Source organism: Clupea harengus, chromosome 24 (genome assembly GCF_900700415.2).
Source record: "Clupea harengus chromosome 24, Ch_v2.0.2, whole genome shotgun sequence".
NCBI lineage: Eukaryota > Metazoa > Chordata > Actinopteri > Clupeiformes > Clupeidae > Clupea > Clupea harengus.
In genome coordinates, this window is record NC_045175.1 from 7,363,560 (window position 1) to 7,385,964 (window position 22,405).

Below are 22,405 nucleotides of genomic sequence, written 5' to 3' on the forward strand. Positions count from 1 at the left end.
ATATATGCAAAACGTTTATATATACACATATATAAACTAGCCTTAGTTTGCGTAATCAATTACTTTTTATTCATCCATTTTTGTTGGAGAGATTTTGCCAATTTTACTCCAATATAAATTAGTTGTGGTATAAGCCCAATGTAATATTAACAGATCAACAGTTTACTCATCTACCCGCACGTTTCGGCGAAAGGAAGAGATAGATATATGTAAATATTACCACTGGCTTTGGATTCAAAATAGTGTAATCTATCACTATCACATCTATTCAAAATAGTGTAATCTATCACTTAATTTCTCGTTTTTGTTGGAGATATTCTGTATTTTTTACGCCAATATGAATGTGAGTGGCTCAAAATGATTCCGCGTGACACACAAATATGCTTGCCCACAACGAATCCTAATTTGGAGCTATAGCAATTCTTAAGCGCCCTAATGACATCGCATCGTATGCATTTTGGCGAGGTGAGGGCTACTGTTTTGGGGGGTTCTTGCTGTTATATTCCACCATTACATGAAGGATAGCTTTGGCACAGAAATGTATTACCTGATCTAATCAACATGTAGGTCTAATCTAACGTTAGATGGCACATTGCTGTTTTTAATAAACCTGAAATGCTGTTGAATCACACCCTGCTGAAATATTAAACAAATATTCTGATCATGACCTTGGCATCTGTATGTGAACTGATATGATAAAATTGAAATTATGGGTTACTAGGGAATCTTAAATGATTGGTAACACTTTTTATAGTACGGGTTGGCGTCATGAAAACATAAATGTTGAGATAGAGGCTTTGTAAGGCAATTGGGTGGCTCTTAAAAGAGCCTTTGGGGTCCGTTTAAATGTGTGATCAAATCTTTAACCGCCGAAGCCGTACAGAGTGCGGCCCTGGCGCTTCAGAGCATAAACAACATCCATGGCGGTCACGGTCTTTCTCTTGGCGTGCTCGGTGTAGGTGACAGCATCACGGATCACATTCTCAAGGAAAACCTTCAGCACACCACGAGTCTCCTCGTAGATGAGGCCAGAGATACGCTTCACACCACCACGACGAGCCAGACGACGGATAGCGGGCTTTGTGATACCCTGGATGTTATCACGAAGAACCTTGCGATGACGCTTAGCGCCTCCCTTACCGAGTCCCTTGCCTCCTTTTCCTCTACCGGACATTATTTCTGGTTGTCTTCTGCTTCGTTACAATGAAAAGTTATACGCAATTGCCCTGCAGTGAGCGTAAACATTCTCAATGAGAGGACGTTGGTGAAGACTACTAAACACTCCCCTTTGCTTGTGCCTCCTTTTCAGAGTGGAGAGTACGCGCACATGCAGAGTAAATTACGTCAGCAATAGACAATCTCTCGGGAGCAGGCCTCCCCCTTTGTTTCCTAAAACTATGTTTTACCCCTAAAAAAAGTCTTACTCCTACTTTGGCCAGTAATCGAAAGTAACAAATAACAAAATTGATACTTTGACACGCACTTCTGATTGTGATTCCAAATAATGTGCTTTGAGTTTCCTAAAAACGGTCATACTCCTAATTTCAGCAGATTAGGCTATACAATTTATGCTGGCTGCAAATAAAAAAATCTAAAATTGAATTATATTTTTGATATGGGTTTCAAAATTTAGATCTGAGTGAAATATGACACCCGGGTTTCTGGCCTGGTGCTTGGTGTTAAGTGCTAGTTTATCTAAATGTGCAGATAGTTTCTCTCCTTTGGCTTTTTCACCAATCTTGGTTGAGCTGGAAAAAGTTTTGTGACATCCATACATTCATATCAGCAATGCAAACATTTTACACACACACACACACACACACACACACACACACACACACACACACACACACACACACACACACACACACACACACACACACAAACACACACAAACACACACACACACACACACACACATAATAGCCATGTGTGGCGCAGGCAATGTTTTCTGTGCTCTTAAAGCAACATTTCTTCCTTAAAATAAATCCCTCAAAATCATTGTGAATGGCGTCTGTGTCATTGCCACTCTATGTGCTCTATGTGGCTTTGGTGGACCCTGTACGAGACGTCTCAAAACTGTGTAATGCCAGCAACAATGGGTCACCCTTCAGCCTGCTATACGCAGACACACACACACACACACACACACACACACACACACACACACACACACACACACACACACACACACACACACACACACACACTTCAGCCTGCTCTAAGCAGCTAGCTCAGTACTCATGTACATCATTACAAGTTATTCTTCCTCTATATGTTGATTTCTCTGCTTTAGAAGGAGCAACGAAGACGTGTGGATGCTTCATATATATCATATATCATCACATATACAGTATATAAAGAAAACAATATATATAAAACAACTAAAAGTTAACATAAGACATATAGACTTTTCTTCAGAGTAAGATGTATGTGAATTCGTATTCTTTCAGAGTTCTGGGGGGAGCAGAGCTGTTGGTGCCGGCGGTGTGGAGGATGCTGGCCAGGACTGCACTACCCAGTATGCTACTGTCGATCACCTCAGACCTGCTCACAGGTGAGTCTCCAGTCTACCTGGACACAGACAGCCTGACTTTCCAGACACAGAAGCAGAGTGTCTCTCTCACACACTCTCTCACTCTCTCTTTATCTCTCTCTCTCTCACACACACACTCATTTTCTCCCTCTCTCAAACACTCACTCTCTCTTTCTCACACTCACACCCTAACTCTCTCTCTCTCTCACACACAGGCACGCTCTCTCTCTCCCTCTCTCTATCTCTCTCACACACACACTCTCTCTCCCTCCCTCTCTCTCTCCCTCTCTCTTAGTCATGACTTATAAATGCCCTCTAGTGGCTACTAGCTTTAACTGAGGAAAAGGAGAGCATTACTTGTAAAATAGTAAATGATATATCAAATATAAAAATTTAAACAAATAACATTTCTGTAATATTTTCACCTGTATCCCCACCCAAAACCCTGATGTTCGTATTTGCGTGAATTGCGTAAAATTTCTCGCACTAGTTTTCATTTAGCAGATGATATGTCAAAAAAAGCCTTGTTTCGTTACAAAAGGAACAGACCTGGTTTAGGCCTGCTTTTATTAGGCGGAAAACTCTCACGCAAATTAGAGATGCGCTCTTGTCAGGCAGTCTTAGTAAATACCACGGAATATATAATTAGGCGCACTTTACACATCTCCTCCCATCTTTTTGCAATCTGCGATTTTTAAGTGCGCCTCGTTTGTAAATACGGTTCCATGTCTTTACCCGCATATTGCGTAGAAATTACGCCTGAAGTGGGCGCGATTCTGTTAGTAAATCTGGCCCTCAGAGAGGTGAATCCCTCAGATGCAGTAGTGTATCACCCAAGGATTCTAACTGACAATGCGACAGAAAAATGGTTGGGAAAACCTGGACTGCATTTGTCAGTCACAAGTCAGAATACTGTTTATTATGAAATAGCAGATTTGTCATTAACATATGTTCCTGCACTCACTTTTTTCTTCCCAGACCTCTTCTATACTAATAAAGTGTGTTCCTGCACTCACTTCTTTCTTCCCAGACCTCTTCTATACTAATAAAGCGTGTTCCTGCAATTCCCTTTTTTCTTCCCAGACCTCTTAAAGCGTGTTCCTGCAATTCCCTTCTTTCTTCCCAGACCTCTTCTATACTAATAAAGCGTGTTCCTGCAATTCCCTTCTTTCTTCCCAGACCTCTTCTATACTAATAAAGCGTGTTCCTGCTATTCCCTTCTTTCTTCCCAGACCTCTTCTATACTAATAAAGCGTGTTCCTGCACTCCCTTTTTTCTTCCCAGACCTCTTCTATAATAATAATGAGTGTTCCTGCAATTCCCTTCTTTCTTCCCAGACCTCTTCTATACTAATAAAGTGTGTTCCTGCAATTCCCTTTTTTCTTCCCAGACCTCTCCTATACTAATAAAGCGTGTTCCTGCAATTCCCTTCTTTCTTCCCAGACCTCTTCTATACTAATAAAGCGTGTTCCTGCAATTCCCTTTTTTCTTCCCAGACCTCTTAAAGCGTGTTCCTGTAATTCCCTTTTTTCCTCCCAGACCTCTTCTATACTAATAAAGTGTGTTCCTGCAATTCCCTTTTTTCTTCCCAGACCTCTCCTATACTAATAAAGCGTGTTCCTGCAATTCCCTTCTTTCTTCCCAGACCTCTCCTATACTAATAAAGCGTGTTCCTGCAATTCCCTTCTTTCTTCCCAGACCTCTCCTATACTAATAAAGCGTGTTCCTGCAATTCCCTTATTTCTTCCCAGACCTCTTCTATACTAATAAAGTGTGTTCCTGTAATTCCTGCTCCTCTTTTTTTTCCCCAGACCTCTTTGTTTGGATTTCCAGTCCAGTGACTGAAGGCACTGAGGTGAAGCTGAGCTGCAGACACACCTGCAGGCGGGAGAGCAACGCCACAGTGACATGGAGAAAGAATGGAGAAGAGTTACCCAGTAAACAAACAAACAACTCTGAGCTTCTACTCCAGAGGGTCAGTATCGAGGATGAGGGCCACTATTCCTGTGTACTGAAGGGTCATGAGGCACATCCATCGACACCAGTGAACAGGTGAGTACAAAAGTAACCTAAATGAAAAGGAAATGTTTGCTGTGCAGAGCACATGAACAATTTTGCAAACCCATTCATAATTCATTAGATAAATATTATCTGCTGTTTCCTTTCAAGTTTCACCAAAGAACACATCAGTTTCTGTCAGCCCATCTCATGATGTCCTCGTGGGAGATATACGGTGAATATGTCCTGCAGCAGTGATGCCAACCCACCAGTGGGTGAGTCCACTCCAGTAGGATCAGGACAGCAGTACAGCATCACTAACATCAGATCTGAGGATGGAGGACAGTACTACTGTGAGACCAGGCGTAAATATGGAGCTGATCATTCTACTGCTGTGTCCATCACAGTTAGAGGTATAGGGAAATGGAGCTGGGAATTCTATCATACTGATTGTCAAAGTCTCTGGTAGATGTCCATGTCACTGGATGTGAATCCCACAGTTATTGCCACATTTATGTTTGATTGTTTTGTCTCAGGCCTCATTGTTTTTTGTTTGTTTTTCTTTGTTATATTTGCAGTCCCTAAAAACTATGCATTGTTTTCCATCATTGGAGTCATTGCGGTTAGAATTGTGTGTTTCTCATGCGCAATCCACAGGATGAGGTGGGTGCTGAATTTCAGCGAATGAAACCAGTCAATCAGTCAAATCCATAAACCAACCTGTCAATCAAATCATGATATCAAATACATATTTCCCTGACATGTTGGGTCCTTTCCTACAGAGAGACTGAAGGCACTCAGGAGGAGGAGGAAGCCCAGAATGACACCGCTTACCCCATCAGACAGCTGTGAGTCCCTCTTGTACCCAGCATGATGACACTTTAGTTCCTGGATTGTATGAGTGAGGTGAGCAGTGGTCACTCTCTTGTACGCTGTGTTTTACTCAAGTGAGTGTTTCCGCACTATGCATGGGAGAACCCAACCTGGTCAAAGTTTGTTCAAAGTTAGGTTAGGTGACTGTTATTTGTCACGTTGTTTACAGTGGAGTGCCTCTCTGCAGTGGAGTGCCTCTCTGCAGTAGAGTGCCCCTCTGCAGTGGAGTGCCTCTCTGCAGTGGAATGCCTCTCTGCAGTGGAGTGCCTCTCTACAGTGGAATGCCTCTCTGCAGTGGAGTGCCTCTCTACAGTGGAGTGCCTCTACAGTGGAGTGCCTCTCTGCAGTGAAGTGCCTCTCTACAGTGGAGTGCCTCTCTACAGTCGAGTGCCTCTCTGCAGGTCAAACTGCTTTGGTTCTAGCACTATGCTAACTGTACACAGACCTGGTAATTGGTCTATCACCCAAGCTGATTGGTTCTTTGCAGTCTAAATGGAGGCTGATTTGTTCTTTTTCCCTTTGTAAATATGTACACTAGTGTCACTGTCCATTTCTGTGTTGAAAGGCCAAAATATACTTCTACGACTGCGTTACGGACGGACGACTTCAACGGATTCGTGAACATTTAGGTTTTTACAGTTTTTCTTGATTGCTTAAGCACGATTTTTATGGTTTTGTTTTGTTTTTCAAAACACTTCACACAATTAGCACAACCACACACCCAATTAGTAAAACAACTCAGATCCTTTGCAAAATGAAACATTCTTGTAAAAACTATACACTCATTTATCAAAACCATATTTTGTTACCATATGAAACACACAAGTTGCATATGACTTAATTCTGTTTGTACCAGTTACACACTGCTGTTGCAAACCTAAAACACTTTTAGCAATTCTACTTCTCAGTGATTAGAGTAGTATAAGTGAAGTACACAGAGAAAGTGCAAATATCCAATACATTCACCAAACACTACACAAGACCAATGCTGCAGACTGATATATAAATATAATTGATTTCTCTCCATATACCCAAATCAGTCAACATGGAGAATAAAAACAAAACATGTCCCATGCTACTACAGTAGTGTGCATAACACTGTAAGCTCAGCAAATATCAGACAAACATGTTACAATTCCATAAAAAAAAGAGGGAAAAAAAAGAACTGAAAAAAACTGAAAATACACAGATAAAGTTGTGCCAGTGTTGACTGAGAGACCTGATGGATATTATTGAAAATGTCATGGTCACCCCTAATGTTGGCTTGAATTTCTCTGAGCCTGATAGCATTATTGGCCAAAACCATGTTTATGATCTCTCTCTCTCTTGTTCTTGCGTGAATATCAGAATCAGAATCAGGTTTTATTGGCCAAGTAAGTTTGCACAAACAAGGAATTTGACTTGGTGAAGTAAAGTGGCTCTCAATGTGCTTACACAAAATATACATTACAACACAATACAAAACAAACAGTGCAATGGTCTAAGAAGTTTAAGAAATATATACAAGGCGGAATGGCTATATACAGTAGCTGTGAAACAATAGTGCAAAGAAGAAGTGGAGAGTGCAAGAAGTGCAGGGATAAATATATATGCTGCAGTGGGTTAGCTGTTCAGTAGTGAGACGGCTAGGGGGAAGAAACTGTTTTTGTGTCTGGAGGTTTTGGCGAACAGTGATCTGTAGCGTCCACCAGAGGGGAGGAGTTTGAATAATTTGTGTCCGGGGTGTGAGGGGTCTGCAGTGATCTTTCCTGCCCCCTTCCTGACTCTGGAGGTGTACAGGTCTTGGATGGTGGGCAGGTTGGCACCGATGATCACCGATGAGTCTGTTCTTATCCAGTTTGGTGGCCGATCCAAACCAGACAGTGATTGAAGTGCACAGAACAGACTCTATGACTGCAGTGTAGAACATGATCAGCAGCTCCTGAGGCAGGTTGTACTTCCTAAGCTGGCGCAGGAAGTACATCCTCTGCTGGGCCTTCTTGATGATGGTGTTGATGTTGGGTTCCCACTTCAGGTTCTGGGAGATTGTGGATCCCAGAAACCTGAAGGATTCCACAGCCAACACAGTACTGTTGTGTATGATGAGGGGGGGCAGTGCTGTGGGGGGCTCCTCCTGAAGTCCACTGTCATCTCCATATGGGCCCCCTTCCTCCATTCAAGTTTATCTGATACATTTGGTCCTCTTCTTCTTTGAGCATGTCCTCCTGCTTCAGGTCATCCTCTTCCTCTACCTCCACCTTGGCCTCTGGCATGGCCTCCACCTCTTCCTCCTTCGTGGATTCCCCCTCTCTTCTGACTCTTTCCATTTTGGTTGAAGACAGGTGAACTCACCTGTTGCATTTCTATAGTGCTTAAACCTGTTTGGTGTGTCTACAATTAAGCAATCATGTGTTTGCGCACTTGATGGCTGTGTTTAACCAGTGGCTCATAGGTGTGGTAATTTGACAATCAGTGTCTTGGAAGGACGTGACATCTTAATATACTTCTGTGTCTAATGTATTCAGGTGTGTTTAGTGTTTTGCAAATCACTGTGTATTGTTTTGCAAAAAGTGTGAGGTTGACATGTGCTTTTAGTGCTCCTTGAGTGAAGGTTTAGATAATTGTGTAATACTTTTGATTTTAGTGTTTATCCAATCGTAAAAAGCTGTAAAGGCCTACAATTTCAGCCTGCCCCCTGTCTACGCTGATTGGACTTTGTAAGTGCCTTCCAGTGGTGCCTGAAATTAAAACATACAAAGCCCAGCCCCCTAATATATAATAGCTTTTGTCATTATTCTCAAAAAACATTTCAGTGTAGGACCAAAATAAAACAAGAAAAACACTAAAATATGCCATTAGTCAGTATACATGTAGAAATAACCACGAATAGACACATATGTTGGCCTGCAAATACACAGAAATACTTTGTTTACGCCTTCAAAATATATTTTCGTAAACAGGAGATGTCCATACTATCATTAAATGGCTTTATTATTGGAACAGTGCGTTTGAAAGACCGCACACCATCACGTTATGGGAATGGCACACAATGAACCCATGGTTGGTCTGTTGCCCCATGAACACTGACGAAAGATCCCGCAGCCTTACTATGTACACTACTATAATGAAAGTTCCCGCAGTCTTACTTTGAATACAATTATAATGAAAGTGACTGAATGCCATTAACACAATAGCTACTCCTAGTGTTTTTGATTTGATCATCACCATTGCAGGCAAAGAGGGCCGGTTATTACCGTCCTCACACTCTGGCCACTTGGAATGTACTTTTAAAGAGTAATTGGGTGGCTCTTAAGAGTTATATAAAAGTTGCCTTTGTCATTATTCACAAAAAAACATTTCAGTGTAGTACCGAAATAAAACAAGACACACTAAAATGTGCTATTAGTCAGTACACATGTAGAAATAAACACGAATGTTGGCCAGCAAATACACAATATATTTTCGTCCTAAAATCATATCAATCATACTTGAATACTGATTGGCGGGGGTCCATTTCAACAACTTGGAATGTACTTTTAAAAAGTAATTGGGTGGCTCTTAAAAGAGCCTTTTTTTTGAGATTTTAGGGAACAGATTTACTTGGATTTCTCGGTCTTCTTGGGCAGCAGCACAGCCTGGATGTTGGGCAGCACACCACCCTGAGCGATGGTCACTCCGCCAAGCAGTTTATTCAACTCCTCGTCGTTGCGCACAGCTAGCTGCAGATGGCGGGGAATGATACGACTCTTCTTGTTGTCACGGGCAGCGTTGCCGGCCAACTCGAGAATCTCAGCAGTAAGATACTCGAGCACAGCGGCCATGTAGACCGGGGCACCAGCTCCAACACGATGGGCATAGTTGCCCTTGCGAAGCAGCCTGTGAACACGACCCACGGGAAACTGAAGTCCAGCCCTAGAAGAACGAGTCTTAGCCTTGGCTCTAGCCTTGCCGCCGGTTTTGCCTCTTCCGCTCATTATTTCTTGAATTCAGTTTTCGTCTCGATACTTAAACTTGTGAAACGTTCTCGAGCGAGTTGAGATTTTATACCCAAGGGTCGGTGTTCCTCAGTGGCTGAGACCAAAATACTGAGAGCCAATCAAATTATACTTCACTGTGTGACGCAATCTACTTTGGCGCATAACTTCCCCTCATCCCCGTTACCGTTTCTTCAAAATCTCTAACGATGACAACTTTAAAGCAACAATACGGATTTCTGTTCTAAAACTAGTAGCTAACAACCTAAAAGGCATGTAAAAAACCTTGCAAACACCACAAACAGCAGCCCAGCTGACACTGATAGAAGCTTGCCAACACACTAACTGGTGTCTTTTGGCAGTTTAGCTGGCAATGTCATGTGTGTGAAAGCTTTTCTTCCATTTTTGCAGGTATACCAGCCCGCTACACAGAACTACATAGGGCAGATCCTGCATGGCTAGTGGGGTAGACACAGGCGTTTATCCTTCACATGACCATATACTATCAAATTGAATTTGAGGATGGTACCAAAACTAGGTACCTGTAAAATCATATCTCAAAAAGTGTCAAATTGTTGCTTAGTGTTACTTTAACGAATAGAAAAAGTCAGCTAGCCTACTCGACACTGTTGCATTACAATGTGATGTTTTATTTTGAATAGCCTTAATAACTAATTGTACGGTGATCATGATAGCGAGTGTTCTTGATGATTTGCGAATGTAACAAACATGTTTGGTAAAATAACATTTATCAGAGAATAGAATACGCCTGCAATGTAATTCCTTTGGCATAAGTGGCGCTCTGGCAATGATGTGTTACATAATTCATCAATAAATATAGTCCTGTTTCACGCGCAACAAGGTGATAAACTGAGAACTCTGCTCACAAGTGTTTATTTTCAGTTGAATTAACTGTCAGTTTCGTGATTTTAATCTGGCCATAATTATGTTATCTTAATTACTTAAATTTGGATAGCCTATATATTGGATACAGCTACTTGGGAGTATTCGGGGAAATTGTTGACATACTGTAGTTTGTAATGCCATTAAACATCATCGGGCGTTCAATATCTCAAAGAAAATATGTAGGAAACAGTAACCTCTGGTTTGGAACAGTTCTCGAAGTAGATGCATTCTAAAGAATTTTTGGGTGGCTCTTAAAAGAACCCTTTTTCTTTTTTTTTTACAATGACCAGCTCGTGGCATGCAACATTTACTTCTTCTTAGGAGCAGCCTTCTTGGGTTTAACAGTTTTAGGTTTGGCCACCTTGGGTTTAGCTGCCTTAACCTTCTTGGGGCTCTTAGCTGTCTTTTTGGGTGTGACAGCCTTCTTGGGTGTGACAGCCTTTGTGGCCTTCTTAGGGCTCTTCGCTGCCTTCTTGGGTGTAACAGCCTTTTTAGCCTTCTTGGGACTCTTTGTGGCCTTCTTGGGCGCGACCTTCTTGGACGCGACCTTTTTCGGAGACTTCTTGGCGGCCACTGGCTTCTTAGCTGCTGCTTTTTTGGGTTTCTTAGTCGCAGTTGGCTTCTTGGCTTTGGCCGCTGGCTTCTTCGGCTCTGCCTGTTTCTTGTTCAGCTTGAAGGAACCGGACGCACCCGTTCCTTTGATCTGGACCAGCGTCTCCTTGGTAACCAGGCTCTTGATTGCCAACTTCACACGAGAGTTGTTCTTTTCCACATCGTATCCACCAGCAGCCAAAGCCTTTTTCAGGGCAGCCAGAGAAACTCCCTTCTTCTCCTTGGATGCCGAAATGGCTTTAACGATGAGCTCGGCAACACTCGGCCCAGTTTTCTTTGCCCTGGGTGCTTTCTTCTTGGTGGCCTTTACCGGCGCCGCTGCCGCAGCTGGAGCTGTTTCTGCCATTCTATCGAGTTGTTCAGAGCACACACCTCAACAGCGAACTGTGAATGAATGAGCGGACACAGTCGTGGGCTGGTCTTAAACCCATCATGAGAACCGCTGAGACTCAACTGGAAGAGATCCCCATTCCTCACTTCCGCAAAGGGCTCGCTTGTGTTTTCTCCACTCGAATTTTGTAACAATAACACAAATAAATCGTGAGATGTATACACCTTAAAAAGTAATGGTACAAATAATAATCATCAGTAATCAGTAGATGTTGTAATATGCTACTATCTGCGAATCTCAAATGGGATCTGTTCTCGATACTGCCCACACCCTTTTGTACTGTCGGGATTTGTAACCTTTTCCACAAAATGACAAGACAATATTACCTACATACACAGAGCTGAGGAAAATGTCCTCTGTAATGATAACCTATATATCTATCTCTCACTTGTACATACTAAAAGATTGTCTGGAAGTAAAGAATCATATCTTCATCATATCTTTTTTGGTATAAAATTCTGTCAAGTTTATTCCAAACAAATGTGTACTAATACATGATAATACTTTTCTTTTACAATATTATGTAACCAGTTACTAACTGGTTGTCCTGGTCACACTATGACATACTCTTCTGTATGTCCCTGGCTTTCTTATGATCTCTAATATTAGAGTGTGACTCATAGACTCAGTATATGCTGTTAGTGGTAGATGTGAACTAATACTTGCTTTCCAAGCCATCCTAACAGAAGAGCCACAAAATCACTTTATTACTCTACTGACCAAACCATTTCAGTGATGATGAAAACCATCAGTGCAATGCCACTGCAATGTCAATATCACTAATAATTAATAAGACTTAAACCAACATGCATGAATAGTGAATGAATAGCATGAATAATGACTGAGAGCAGCAAATATTTATCAAGTGTAACATTGTTATTGGATTTAAACCAAAATGTGAAAATAAAACGTAACACTGGCCACACAGTGTTAACAGTATGGTATAGAAAAAAAGGCTGCGAGACAAACATTATCTATTTAGGTTCCTGCAGCATGGCTTTATGGGCTATTGATTCAACGGCTACCTTTGTGTTTTGCTCAGCAGGAAGACCCATTGAGAACAAGTCCAGTAAATCATCTTTTTCCCTGTTGTCCAGCGTGCCCTGAATTGCCTTCACAACAGATACCGCTCACCATCAGAAAAGTATTTAGAGAAGGATGACATGAATACTGACTGTATTATCCATGACACCAAAGACACAGGCCAAAATAAAGCCTTGGCACTCTCCTCTTCCCCTTCAAACTCCTAGAGAGCAGTGTATACATCTGTTGCACAATCACCACTGCCATCTCATTACCCAGTGTCATCCAATTATTCATGTGTTGTGCTTCCACAGCAACTCCACCCCACTACTGCTCTAACCTTTGAAAGATCTGATTTGAGAAACAAGGCCTGCAGTCTGAACAGAGATCTAATTGTTCTGCTAATGTTTTGTGACCAAATGAGATTAGCTCAACTTTCACGTTATATCACGGCGAGGTGTTTATATGTCCAACATACATATATACTATTATGTTACTAACAACTGTTATGTTGTTATATATTTCTTTAGCTGGTTACCTTCTTTCCTCGGCAACCGAAAAAGTGCGGGAGGAGACACAAAAGACAAGGGAAGTGTAGTTGGTTTATATGGGTGGTCCGTGGTTTGTCTTACACCCGCCCCCTTCGCTACAAAGTAACCAACCCAGCCAGCTTGTTTGGTGGGGGACGCAACAATCTGGTAGTTGCTGCATTGAGTGACGTAGTCAGCTATTTCCATAAGACGCTCTATTTATACCAGGCTCCCTTCCCGCACCAGTTTTCAGAAACGATAACTAACTGAGAGCATCATGCCAGAACCAGCAAAGCCAGCACCTAAGAAGGGCTCTAAGAAAGCCGTGACAAAGACTGCTGCCAAAGGCGGCAAGAAACGCAGAAAGACTAGGAAGGAGAGCTATGCCATCTACGTGTACAAGGTCCTGAAGCAGGTCCATCCCGACACCGGCATCTCATCCAAGGCCATGGGCATCATGAACTCTTTCGTGAATGACATCTTCGAGCGTATCGCTGGGGAGTCTTCCCGCCTGGCTCACTACAACAAGCGGTCCACCATCACTTCCAGGGAGATCCAGACCGCAGTGCGTCTGCTTCTGCCCGGTGAGCTCGCCAAGCATGCCGTGTCCGAGGGAACCAAGGCGGTCACCAAGTACACTAGCTCCAAGTAAATCTGGTCAACCTCACTTCACCCAAAGGCTCTTTTAAGAGCCACCCAAGTTTTCGCTGAAAAGTTATTCCTCCTTCTCGATTTAAATATTCGCATCACTACAGTCTTGATTATCGATAATATCAGTCTGATTGAAGGACCGTTCAGAACTAGTTCCATCTTCATGTAAGATAAATGAGGAAATTGCCTGAACTAAGATGGTAACGCAAACGTTTGTTATATATGCTTAATACCTAGCATTATTCAACTCAACGCCCCTTACTTTGTCTGCTTTATTTTGTGACACTTGGCCACAAACAACTGAAAGAGGGCGAATAAATAAATAAAAACATCGCTGTTAGAGAATAATGCAACTAACTAGAGACCTGTGGCAAAAACAACCTTTTTTGTAACTCCGTAGATTCATATAAAATATGTAGCATTCATTTTGTGGAGAGCTAGGAAACATAGTAACTTCCGGATAAAGGCCATCTCCTAATTTTACAAACATGACACAAAAACACTTCAGAAAGACCATTGCAGGAAACACACTGAAGAAATATGCTTTTTGTAGAGTTACTGAGGTGGCTCTCAAAAGAGCCGTTGGCGTTTGATATCGTAAGAATGAATTTAAGCACGCTCCCCGCGAATGCGGCGGGCAAGCTGGATGTCCTTGGGCATGATGGTGACTCTCTTAGCGTGGATGGCGCACAGGTTGGTGTCCTCAAATAGACCAACCAGATAAGCCTCACTAGCCTCTTGAAGAGCCATGACAGCAGAGCTCTGGAAGCGCAGGTCTGTCTTGAAGTCTTGGGCAATTTCCCTGACCAGACGCTGGAAAGGCAACTTGCGGATCAACAGCTCAGTAGACTTTTGGTAGCGACGGATTTCCCTCAGGGCCACAGTGCCGGGCCTGTAACGATGAGGCTTCTTCACGCCACCAGTAGCCGGTGCGCTTTTACGTGCAGCCTTGGTAGCAAGTTGCTTCCTTGGAGCCTTACCTCCGGTAGATTTACGAGCGGTTTGCTTAGTTCTAGCCATTTCGCAGTTGTCTAATGTTCAGAATGTATAAAGTTGGGGCGGACATAGGTTTTTATATCCTACAAGTGCAACCTTCCCCCTGATGACGTTAGTCTCCGCTGATTGGACTTGGGTTGGAGTGGCGCCTAAAATTCAAACAAAACCCAACCTATTACTCTGTGATTTTCCTTTTCCGGTTTTAGATATGAGGCGTTTGAAATAAAAATCACAATTCTAATCCTAATACATAGTATCAAACTTAATCAGGGCAGGATATGTGCAGCCTGAGGTGCAAATAAGCAAGAGTACTGTGATATAAGCCTGCAAAAAATGTTTTTACAGTCAGGTATCCTTTTTTTAGAGTAATTATAAGGGGAAAAGATCCATTTAAACTACTGCAACTGACATTTGTGTAGTTGGAATGGTATAAAGGCTTGAAAAGCAGCCCTGCCTCACGTTTTGTGGAACCCTGTGGCAATATGTGAGCACCGAAGCGATCATAACTCGGACACTGAAAACAAAATGGCGCCACAACACTGTCATACTCCATATTATGGCTTTCTTCACGGGCACATCAGCCCATTGCTTGACCTTGAAAAAAGCATTTATATACAGAAAAAAGCCTTTATATATAGTACAATACAAGTAGGTAATAAACCCTTTCCTTGTGTGCACCTTAATAATGAGTGCGGACACGTAATATTTTGAAGATTATGCTATTCAGTGGCCGTAACTTATGTTGCAGTTAATGTAGTTTATTGTTGTAAGTCCTTGGAATACACTTTTTTTTTCATAAATGTGGTTGGCTGTTAAAAGAGCCTTTGTAGTGTTTAGAATTACGTGATTTTTCGGCCATCTTGGGCAGAAGCACTGCCTGGATGTTAGGCAGTACACCACCCTGAGCGATGGTTACGCCACCGAGTAATTTGTTCAACTCTTCGTCATTACGCAGAGCCAGCTGCATATGGCGTGGGATAATACGAGTTTAATTGTTGTCACGAGCGGCGTTGCCAGCCAAATCCAGAATCTCAGCCGTCAGGTACTCGAGCACTGCGGCCATGTAGACGTGCGCACCAGCACCGACGGGTTGAACATAGTCACCTTAACGCAGCAGTCTGTGCACACGGCCAGAGGAGAACTGAAGTCCAGCCCTAGCAGAACGTGTCTTAGCGTTGGCTCTATCCTTGCCGCCTGTTTTGCCTCTTTTCCGCTCATTTTGCAGTTAGCATAAGGGCTGACACGGAGACACGTTATTCCAGCACAGCTAGTGCTTCGTTGTCTTAGCGGCTGAGGTAAGAAAACTGAGAGCCAATCTAGATATAGTTTACTCTGTCATGCCAGAGTGTGCTCAGAGCAGCTTATTCCCCTCCCCTTTGTGACTCATGAGGTGTTTGCACTGGTTCTCTGAACTCGTGACACTGAAAACCAAAACGAATGGAAAAATAAAGTGACACATTTTCTAGTTTGATTTAGAGTGCGATGTCCGAGAATTTTCAACCTTATGTTTAAAATAGGATGCCATAACAGCGAGTGTTCCGATTGTTTTGCAGATATTCTTGAAAAGTAACAATCTGGAATGATTGGGTAAGAGCCATACACGAAAGAGTGATGTGCTTATTATACAAATGGTATACAAGTAAAATGGGACTAGTTGGCAGTTAACTGTTGCTTTACAACTGAGGTTTCATATATTCACCAGTGAAAATGTATGAGAACAGACTTACCACTACAGGAATAGATGCATTCAAAAGAAATGAGTGGGTGGCTCTTAAAATAGTCTTTTGTTTAACTATAAATGTATTGCACAAGGTGCCGTCAACTTTCACTTCTTAGGACCAGCCTTTCTTTTGGGGCTTTTTTTTTTTTAGTTTACATCCTCCACTTTTAATCAAACATGCATGGGCTTACAATAGCCTTATATCCGTGTTGTAACAAACTTGCAAGCGCGTAAGTCAAACAGCGTTCACGGCAAGCCCATGTTATGAAGAAAACACATCAATAACAATAAGTACAAGTACATACTCCCCAAACAGCATGGGACAAGGTAAGCATCTCGGTAAACAATGAAAGCAGTTAAGATACCGTATCGGAATTTTGACTTTTCAAACGGGCCTCATTTGTTTCTAGTGACAAGTCGACCTTTCATTAATGTGCATGAGAGGAAATTAAATCGATTGTTTAAAAATGGAAACACGGACAATGTCGGAAACATCTTTGCCGACCCATGATTGTTTTTAAACCTTGTCTACTTATAAAGTCCCATGTCACGCCTACTGTGTCCACATAGCACTATAAGTCTGTTTTTTTATAGATTGGATGACATTACATGCTTATAGGTAAAGTCACATATATCTGAACTGCGTAGACATGAGGATATCTGGGTCTTAAATCTGCTTTGCAAAGTGGATGGAATATCTTTCAATGTGAGATACCATTTGAGAAGTGTTGGGAAGTCAATCAGGCTAAGTTTCCTTGAAACACCACGACAGAAAAAAAGAAAAGGAGTAATTCATCTAATGTTATTACTATTCAAAATATGCCCAAACGACCTGCTGATACCATATTTAATAAGAAATTAAAATCGATAAATTAGCTGATTATGTTCATCTGTTATTAAAAGTTTTTAGATGTATACCTTTCCCGAAAAGATGTACAAACTGAACTACTACAAGGATGCTGCGAAATCTAAATACAACATCGAAAGGTTTTACAAGGTTGCCTATTTGTGTGTTAACGTTTGTTTCAGGGAGAGGTGATGCTCACTGACGGGCGTTTCTTGATGGTGTATCCTACATTTTCGCGCCATGGCTATGCACTGTGTCATATGACATCACAAAATACGTAAGTGACGATAGAGGCGGGGCGGTCAAAATTGAGTATTTGGTAGGCCTCACGCAGGTCCTCTTAACCAGTATAAGTTGATTTGTCTGCTTTGAATCTTCACATTTTCTCTCTGGTTACCAGTAAGAAGAACGTAAAAAAGATGAGCGGCAGAGGAAAAGGAGGCAAAGGCCTGGGTAAAGGAGGCGCCAAGCGTCATCGCAAGGTTCTTCGTGATAACATACAAGGCATCACCAAGCCCGCTATCAGGCGTCTTGCTCGTCGTGGAGGTGTCAAGCGTATCTCAGGCCTCATTTACGAGGAGACCCGTGGCGTGCTGAAGGTGTTCCTGGAAAACGTTATCCGTGATGCCGTCACCTACACTGAGCATGCCAAGAGAAAGACCGTTACTGCCATGGACGTGGTTTACGCTCTGAAACGCCAAGGTCGTACTCTGTACGGATTTGGTGGTTAAAGACTCAAGGTTTATTGCTCAAACTGAATCAAAAGGCTCTTTTAAGAGCCACCCAATTCATCTTTAAAAGTAATTCCCAAGCCATGACCAGTCATAGGTCTACAGACTCGTAACATGAAACGCCCAACGCCCTAAACACTTTAACATACACGGCCAATGATGAGTAGTTTGGTGGCTCAGAATCTAGTACTCCTTATTGTATAAAACCTAGGTTTAATTTATCGTGTTTGGTTTGTATAAGAATTGTAATTCATAGTTTACAGCAGCATCCCTTTGGGGTTAAAGCATGTCTGGTAAAGATATCTGCAGCGCATCTTCATGCCAATACCTTGACTATTACGCATTTTATAAATCTTCATTAATTTAATAGAAGAAAAGGACACGGCTGGCTTTTAGCGTTCGTAAAACATACAGAAGCCTATGAAGACACGGAACAGAGGTGTTACTGTTGTGAGTCAAGAAATATCCCCCTTTGGACAACAATCTTGAATTAAGATTCATAATGTAATATTGCACATGTAAACAATCAAATTCTAGCCTATTGCACCATGGCGCAACTCACTTCCTTGTCAGCATAAAAAAATATGCGTGCATCTCTCCTGTAAATACTGTCATCGTCATAAGTTATAATAAGTGAATTAATATTGGAATTCCTTTATCGCGTCTATTGCAAGGATACAATAATATATGGGAATATTTACGTAGGGTTACATTAGTTTTCTTTTTTGACAATAGCAGAAAAAGTGCGGGAAGGGTGACAAAAGATGGGGAAGTGCAGAATAATAGGCCTACTTACGTGCTGTGGGCGGTGCCGGTTTACCAGACGGGCTGTACCTTGCTCTTCAAAGTAGCCAACCCTCGCCTGATTGATTTTGAAGGGAGATGACTTGGGATTCTATTCGTGGCCAGCTTGAGTGACATACAATGACACGCCCATGGAGAGTTGTATATATTGGCAGTACATCGTCTGTCCTTCACCACAGTTTGAGTTTCAAACTAGAAATCATCATGCCTGAGCCAGCAAAGTCCGCCCCGAAGAAGGGGTCTAAGAAAGCCGTGATCAAGACTGCCGGCAAAGGAGGTAAGAAGCGCAGAAAGTCCAGGAAGGAAAGCTATGCCATCTACGTGTACAAGGTCCTGAAGCAGGTCCATCCCGATACCGGTATTTCCTCCAAAGCCATGGGCATCATGAATTCCTTCGTGAACGACATCTTCGAGCGCATCGCTGGTGAGTCTTGCCGTCTTGCTCACTACAACAAGCGTTCCACCATTACTTCGAGGGAGATCCAGACTGCAGTGCGTCTGCTTCTGCCTGGCGAGCTCGCCAAGCACGCCGTGTCTGAGGGAACCAAGGCCGTCACCAAGTACACCAGCTCCAAGTAAATCTAGTGAAACCCCCACTTTACTCAAAGGCTCTTTTAAGAGCCCCTCAAGTTTTCTCTGAAAAGTAAATTCCTCAGCTGGATCTTTTATTGTTTCCCTTATTTAAATGTCTTTCATACCAAGTTGTACTGGTCATTCACCAGCAGGGGGCCATGCCAGTTCCCTTTGAAGGGACAACTCTCAGGCCTAGTGCCATTTATCCAACCAGTTGCAGGCATCGTATAGGCCTCTTACAAGAATACGATGTCTAGTGGTTTTAAAGTTTTTGTAATTGTTATTCAAAGACTTGTTTTTGATGTATTGACTGATACAATTGTACTTGTATCAAAGTATGTACTATAAAGATTAGACACACAATGTGAAGATATTTGCTAGTTTGTATTTTTATTGAAAATCTTCAGATGTGGATTTAGTGCCATAATCTCCAGTTCCAGCCATAATCACTTTTATTGAGCTTCAGTCAAGCATACTGATACTGAAAAGCTAACTACACTGATATCAATCTGGACTGAACAAAAGTAAGTACAAAATGGTGGTCCATTTAACCGTTGACTTGGAATGAAATGAAGCCGTTGTCCTCATTTGTATGCATTCTGCTGGTTGCTGTAGATCACAGACTCCTCAGACCTGGGGGCACAGTTTACACATTTTCCTAATTATCTGAGTTGCACTAGAATCTGTCATCTGTAGATAGTCTGCAGTTTCATAAAGTGCAGCACTGTGTACAATATCACATGGAGGATATCACTGACAGTTTTGGAGATTGATTTGTCAAAATTATGCAAGAAATGTTTGAACAATTGAGAATACAAGGCATATTCACCTAAAAAAAAGTGTAGCTAGCTCACTAACAATTAGCATGGCATGTTCTCCATATTAAGTTCCCATCACTGGAACTGTGTGGTGGGAATACAGGACATCGGCTCAGTATGTACTCCTTGCAGCACATTCCCACCACACAGTACATACTAATTTCCCAAAAAGTGCACCAACAGTGAGAACGTACTTACCGGGCATCAGTAGTAGTGAGAACGGAAAAGTTCACTGTGGCGTACTCCACATCATCTTCGCTCGCACAGCCTTGCGGCGTCCCATCCTGTGTTGTGCTGTGGGTGAACCGAACAGTGGCATACTGGACGTCATCGCCATCTCCTGCGCCAGGGGCTGTGGGCATTGCTGAAATGTTGCAGTAAATGGGACCGGAGTCTTCCTAGTGTGGCAAGAGAATAGGTGTACAGGTGGGAAATAAACATCACATCAGGTGGGTGGGTGAAAAGATGTGACCGGTTGCAGTGGAAATATTCACAGAGGCAAGTCCATCTGAGCAATTGCTCCTATCAGGTCACACAGCTCCCTCTGTCACATACCCTACCTTTCCACTGTGTGTCATACTGTCATCTTCTGCTGGTGTAGTTTCTGTGTTTCTTAAAAACAAGAACAAACAACATACAGAACAACTTGACATAATGACCGTAGAGAACACAAAACACAACAGTGCTGGGATAAGAAAATCTGACTAGTCATTTGTCAACATATATTTATTTAGCGGCCTCTTTTAGCCAAAGTGACGTAGAAAGAAGACATACTTTAGCTACAGAAACCATTTAAAGTCTGAAGGTAAAGTGTGTGTGTGTGTACATATATGTGCATTTGTGTGTGTGTTTGTGTCAATGTCTGTGTGTTTTTTTAATGCGTAATCTGATTGGCCACTCACCTCCAACACACACTGAGACACACTGCCACTGTGCCAGCCATGAGGATGAGTATAGGTGCTAACAGCGGTCCTATGGACCCCCACAGTGGGGGCTCTAGACAAAAATAAATAAAAAACATTTAATTTTACATGACAAAATACAGCACTCTGTCCTGTGATGCACAATACAGGAACTCCATCATCCTAAGTAACTCTAAAGATGGTTTAATTTCCATTTCTAGTATGTCTTGGGTATGTCAGGCAAAATAAAAACTTAAAGAAAAACTATTTGTATACTTATAGAGAAGATTTTGCTCATTAATAACACAAAAAACGTCATGAACTTGGATTGTTTTAAAAAAAGAAAACTCTACAGAACTTAATTGATATAAACGTTAATGCCAACAGAACTAAATTGATATAAACATTAATGCCAGACCGAATGCACAACTGAATGTAGCAGTACTCACTGTGCACGTGTACAGGAAGAGTTGTAGATGCAGTGGCTCCTACTTTGTTCTCTGCCTTACAATAATACCGGCCTCTGTGTACAAGCCTGGCGTGAGAGATGCTGTACTTCTGCCCTGATCCAATTAGGCTGGATTCAGTCCTGCTATACTTCTTGTACCACGTGTAGTTGTGCACAGGTGGGTTGGCATCACTGTTGCAGGTCAGAGTCACTGAAGCGCCTTCCATTATAGTCACGGAGGGACTAAGCAATGCTGTAATGTTCCTCAGAGCATCTAACGTTTGAAATAAACAGCGTCAAACAGGTTCAAATGAAATCTAAGACACTGAAGGTCACACATTGAATGAGTGCAAAGATGATCTCATATGTGCTCACATTTGACGTCCACCAGCAGGGATAAAGACCGGTCACTTCCAACAACATTCTCTGCCAGACAGTAGTAATGTCCACTGCACTTAGAGTGGATTCTGGTGACGCTGTAATTTTGTCCCGATCCTATCTGTAAGGTTTCATCTCCAGTCTTCCTGTACCAGGTGAAGTTGTGCACTAGTGGGTTGGCATCACTGCCACAGGTCAGAGTCACTGAACTGCCCTCTAGTATATCACCACCAGGGGGAGTGACTGATATTGAGGTATTCCTTGGTGCATCTGCACAAAATAATGTAAAAAAGGTTAGTTTAAATATAATTATGCTATATCCATTATTGTTATTGTTCACACATTATTCCATAATTCACACACACAAATATAATATTCTAAAGCTGCATACTGGTCAAAAATCCCTATAAATGTGTTCTTAGAATTAATGGCATCTGTACACATTGTAGCATTGTGACATTGTTCCAAAGGTCACATACTTACACGTAACACTGAGCGTCACTGCATGGGATAAATGATCCTCGTGACCTTCTACAGCACAGACGTATCTGCCTGCATCTGCAATGTGGACTGCGCTGAAGAAGAGGGTGTTGTTGCCCGGTGTGAGCCAAGGTTATTATAGTTTTGCGTTTTTCACTAGTTTTTATTTTTATTTCGTTTTGACTTTTTGTTTTCAATTTCAGTTTAGTTTTAATTAGTTTTTAAAGCGGGTTTG

General features: G+C 42.1%; 7 protein-coding genes across 7 annotated transcripts; 3 read left to right on the forward strand and 4 right to left on the reverse strand.

The window, feature by feature from the left end:
• Window positions 1-523: 523 nt before the first annotated feature.
• On the reverse strand, window positions 524-14,730 carry LOC105896829 (histone H3-like). Its single transcript, XM_012823628.3, has 2 exons — window positions 14,165-14,730; window positions 524-1,190 (listed from the first exon to the last, which is right to left on the reverse strand). Exons 1-2 carry the CDS (start codon window positions 14,491-14,493, stop codon window positions 863-865), a joined length of 657 nt encoding a protein of 218 aa, XP_012679082.2. The 5' UTR covers window positions 14,494-14,730; the 3' UTR covers window positions 524-862.
• On the reverse strand, window positions 8,934-9,395 carry LOC105896835 (histone H2A-like). Its single transcript, XM_031561859.1, has one exon. It carries the CDS (start codon window positions 9,358-9,360, stop codon window positions 8,983-8,985), a length of 378 nt encoding a protein of 125 aa, XP_031417719.1. The 5' UTR covers window positions 9,361-9,395; the 3' UTR covers window positions 8,934-8,982.
• On the reverse strand, window positions 10,173-11,304 carry LOC105896828 (histone H1-like). Its single transcript, XM_012823627.3, has one exon. It carries the CDS (start codon window positions 11,222-11,224, stop codon window positions 10,574-10,576), a length of 651 nt encoding a protein of 216 aa, XP_012679081.1. The 5' UTR covers window positions 11,225-11,304; the 3' UTR covers window positions 10,173-10,573.
• On the forward strand, window positions 13,061-14,075 carry LOC105896838 (histone H2B 1/2-like). The gene has a single exon (XM_031561860.2). The coding sequence runs from the start codon at window positions 13,100-13,102 to the stop codon at window positions 13,472-13,474; it is 375 nt and encodes a 124-aa protein (XP_031417720.1). The 5' UTR covers window positions 13,061-13,099; the 3' UTR covers window positions 13,475-14,075.
• Window positions 14,731-17,369: 2,639 nt separating the features above from the next.
• LOC105896841 (histone H4) lies at window positions 17,370-17,843 on the forward strand. The gene has a single exon (XM_012823640.3). It carries the CDS (start codon window positions 17,456-17,458, stop codon window positions 17,765-17,767), a length of 312 nt encoding a protein of 103 aa, XP_012679094.1. The 5' UTR covers window positions 17,370-17,455; the 3' UTR covers window positions 17,768-17,843.
• Window positions 17,844-18,421: 578 nt separating this feature from the next.
• LOC105896839 (histone H2B-like) lies at window positions 18,422-19,175 on the forward strand. The gene has a single exon (XM_031561857.2). It carries the CDS (start codon window positions 18,692-18,694, stop codon window positions 19,148-19,150), a length of 459 nt encoding a protein of 152 aa, XP_031417717.1. The 5' UTR covers window positions 18,422-18,691; the 3' UTR covers window positions 19,151-19,175.
• A 1,140-nt stretch (window positions 19,176-20,315) lies between these two features.
• On the reverse strand, window positions 20,316-21,975 carry LOC116219015 (B-cell receptor CD22-like). Its single transcript, XM_042703453.1, has 4 exons — window positions 21,688-21,975; window positions 21,314-21,586; window positions 20,865-20,958; window positions 20,316-20,574 (listed from the first exon to the last, which is right to left on the reverse strand). Exons 2-4 carry the CDS (start codon window positions 21,537-21,539, stop codon window positions 20,493-20,495), a joined length of 402 nt encoding a protein of 133 aa, XP_042559387.1. The 5' UTR covers window positions 21,540-21,586; window positions 21,688-21,975; the 3' UTR covers window positions 20,316-20,492.
• Between the last annotated feature and the right edge of the window lie 430 nt (window positions 21,976-22,405).

Bases quoted from the DNA above. Each gene is read 5' to 3' on its own strand.
- LOC105896829 (XM_012823628.3), bottom strand. From the start codon at position 14,493: ATGGCTAGAACTAAGCAAACCGCTCGTAAATCTACCGGAGGTAAGGCT. The intron at 1,191-14,164 runs GTGCGCCATCCA...GTAACGAAGCAG, and splicing joins CTATTTGAGGACACCAACCT to AAGACAACCAGAAATAATGT.
- LOC105896839 (XM_031561857.2), top strand. From the start codon at position 18,692: ATGACACGCCCATGGAGAGTTGTATATATTGGCAGTACATCGTCTGTC.
- LOC105896838 (XM_031561860.2), top strand. From the start codon at position 13,100: ATGCCAGAACCAGCAAAGCCAGCACCTAAGAAGGGCTCTAAGAAAGCC.
- LOC105896841 (XM_012823640.3), top strand. From the start codon at position 17,456: ATGAGCGGCAGAGGAAAAGGAGGCAAAGGCCTGGGTAAAGGAGGCGCC.
- LOC105896835 (XM_031561859.1), bottom strand. From the start codon at position 9,360: ATGAGCGGAAGAGGCAAAACCGGCGGCAAGGCTAGAGCCAAGGCTAAG.
- LOC116219015 (XM_042703453.1), bottom strand. From the start codon at position 21,539: ATGGAAGGCGCTTCAGTGACTCTGACCTGCAACAGTGATGCCAACCCA. The intron at 20,959-21,313 runs GTGAGTACTGCT...ATTTTTGTCTAG, and splicing joins TCTTCCTGTACACGTGCACA to AGCCCCCACTGTGGGGGTCC. The intron at 20,575-20,864 runs GTGAGTGGCCAA...CTTGTTTTTAAG, and splicing joins TGTCTCAGTGTGTGTTGGAG to AAACACAGAAACTACACCAG.
- LOC105896828 (XM_012823627.3), bottom strand. From the start codon at position 11,224: ATGGCAGAAACAGCTCCAGCTGCGGCAGCGGCGCCGGTAAAGGCCACC.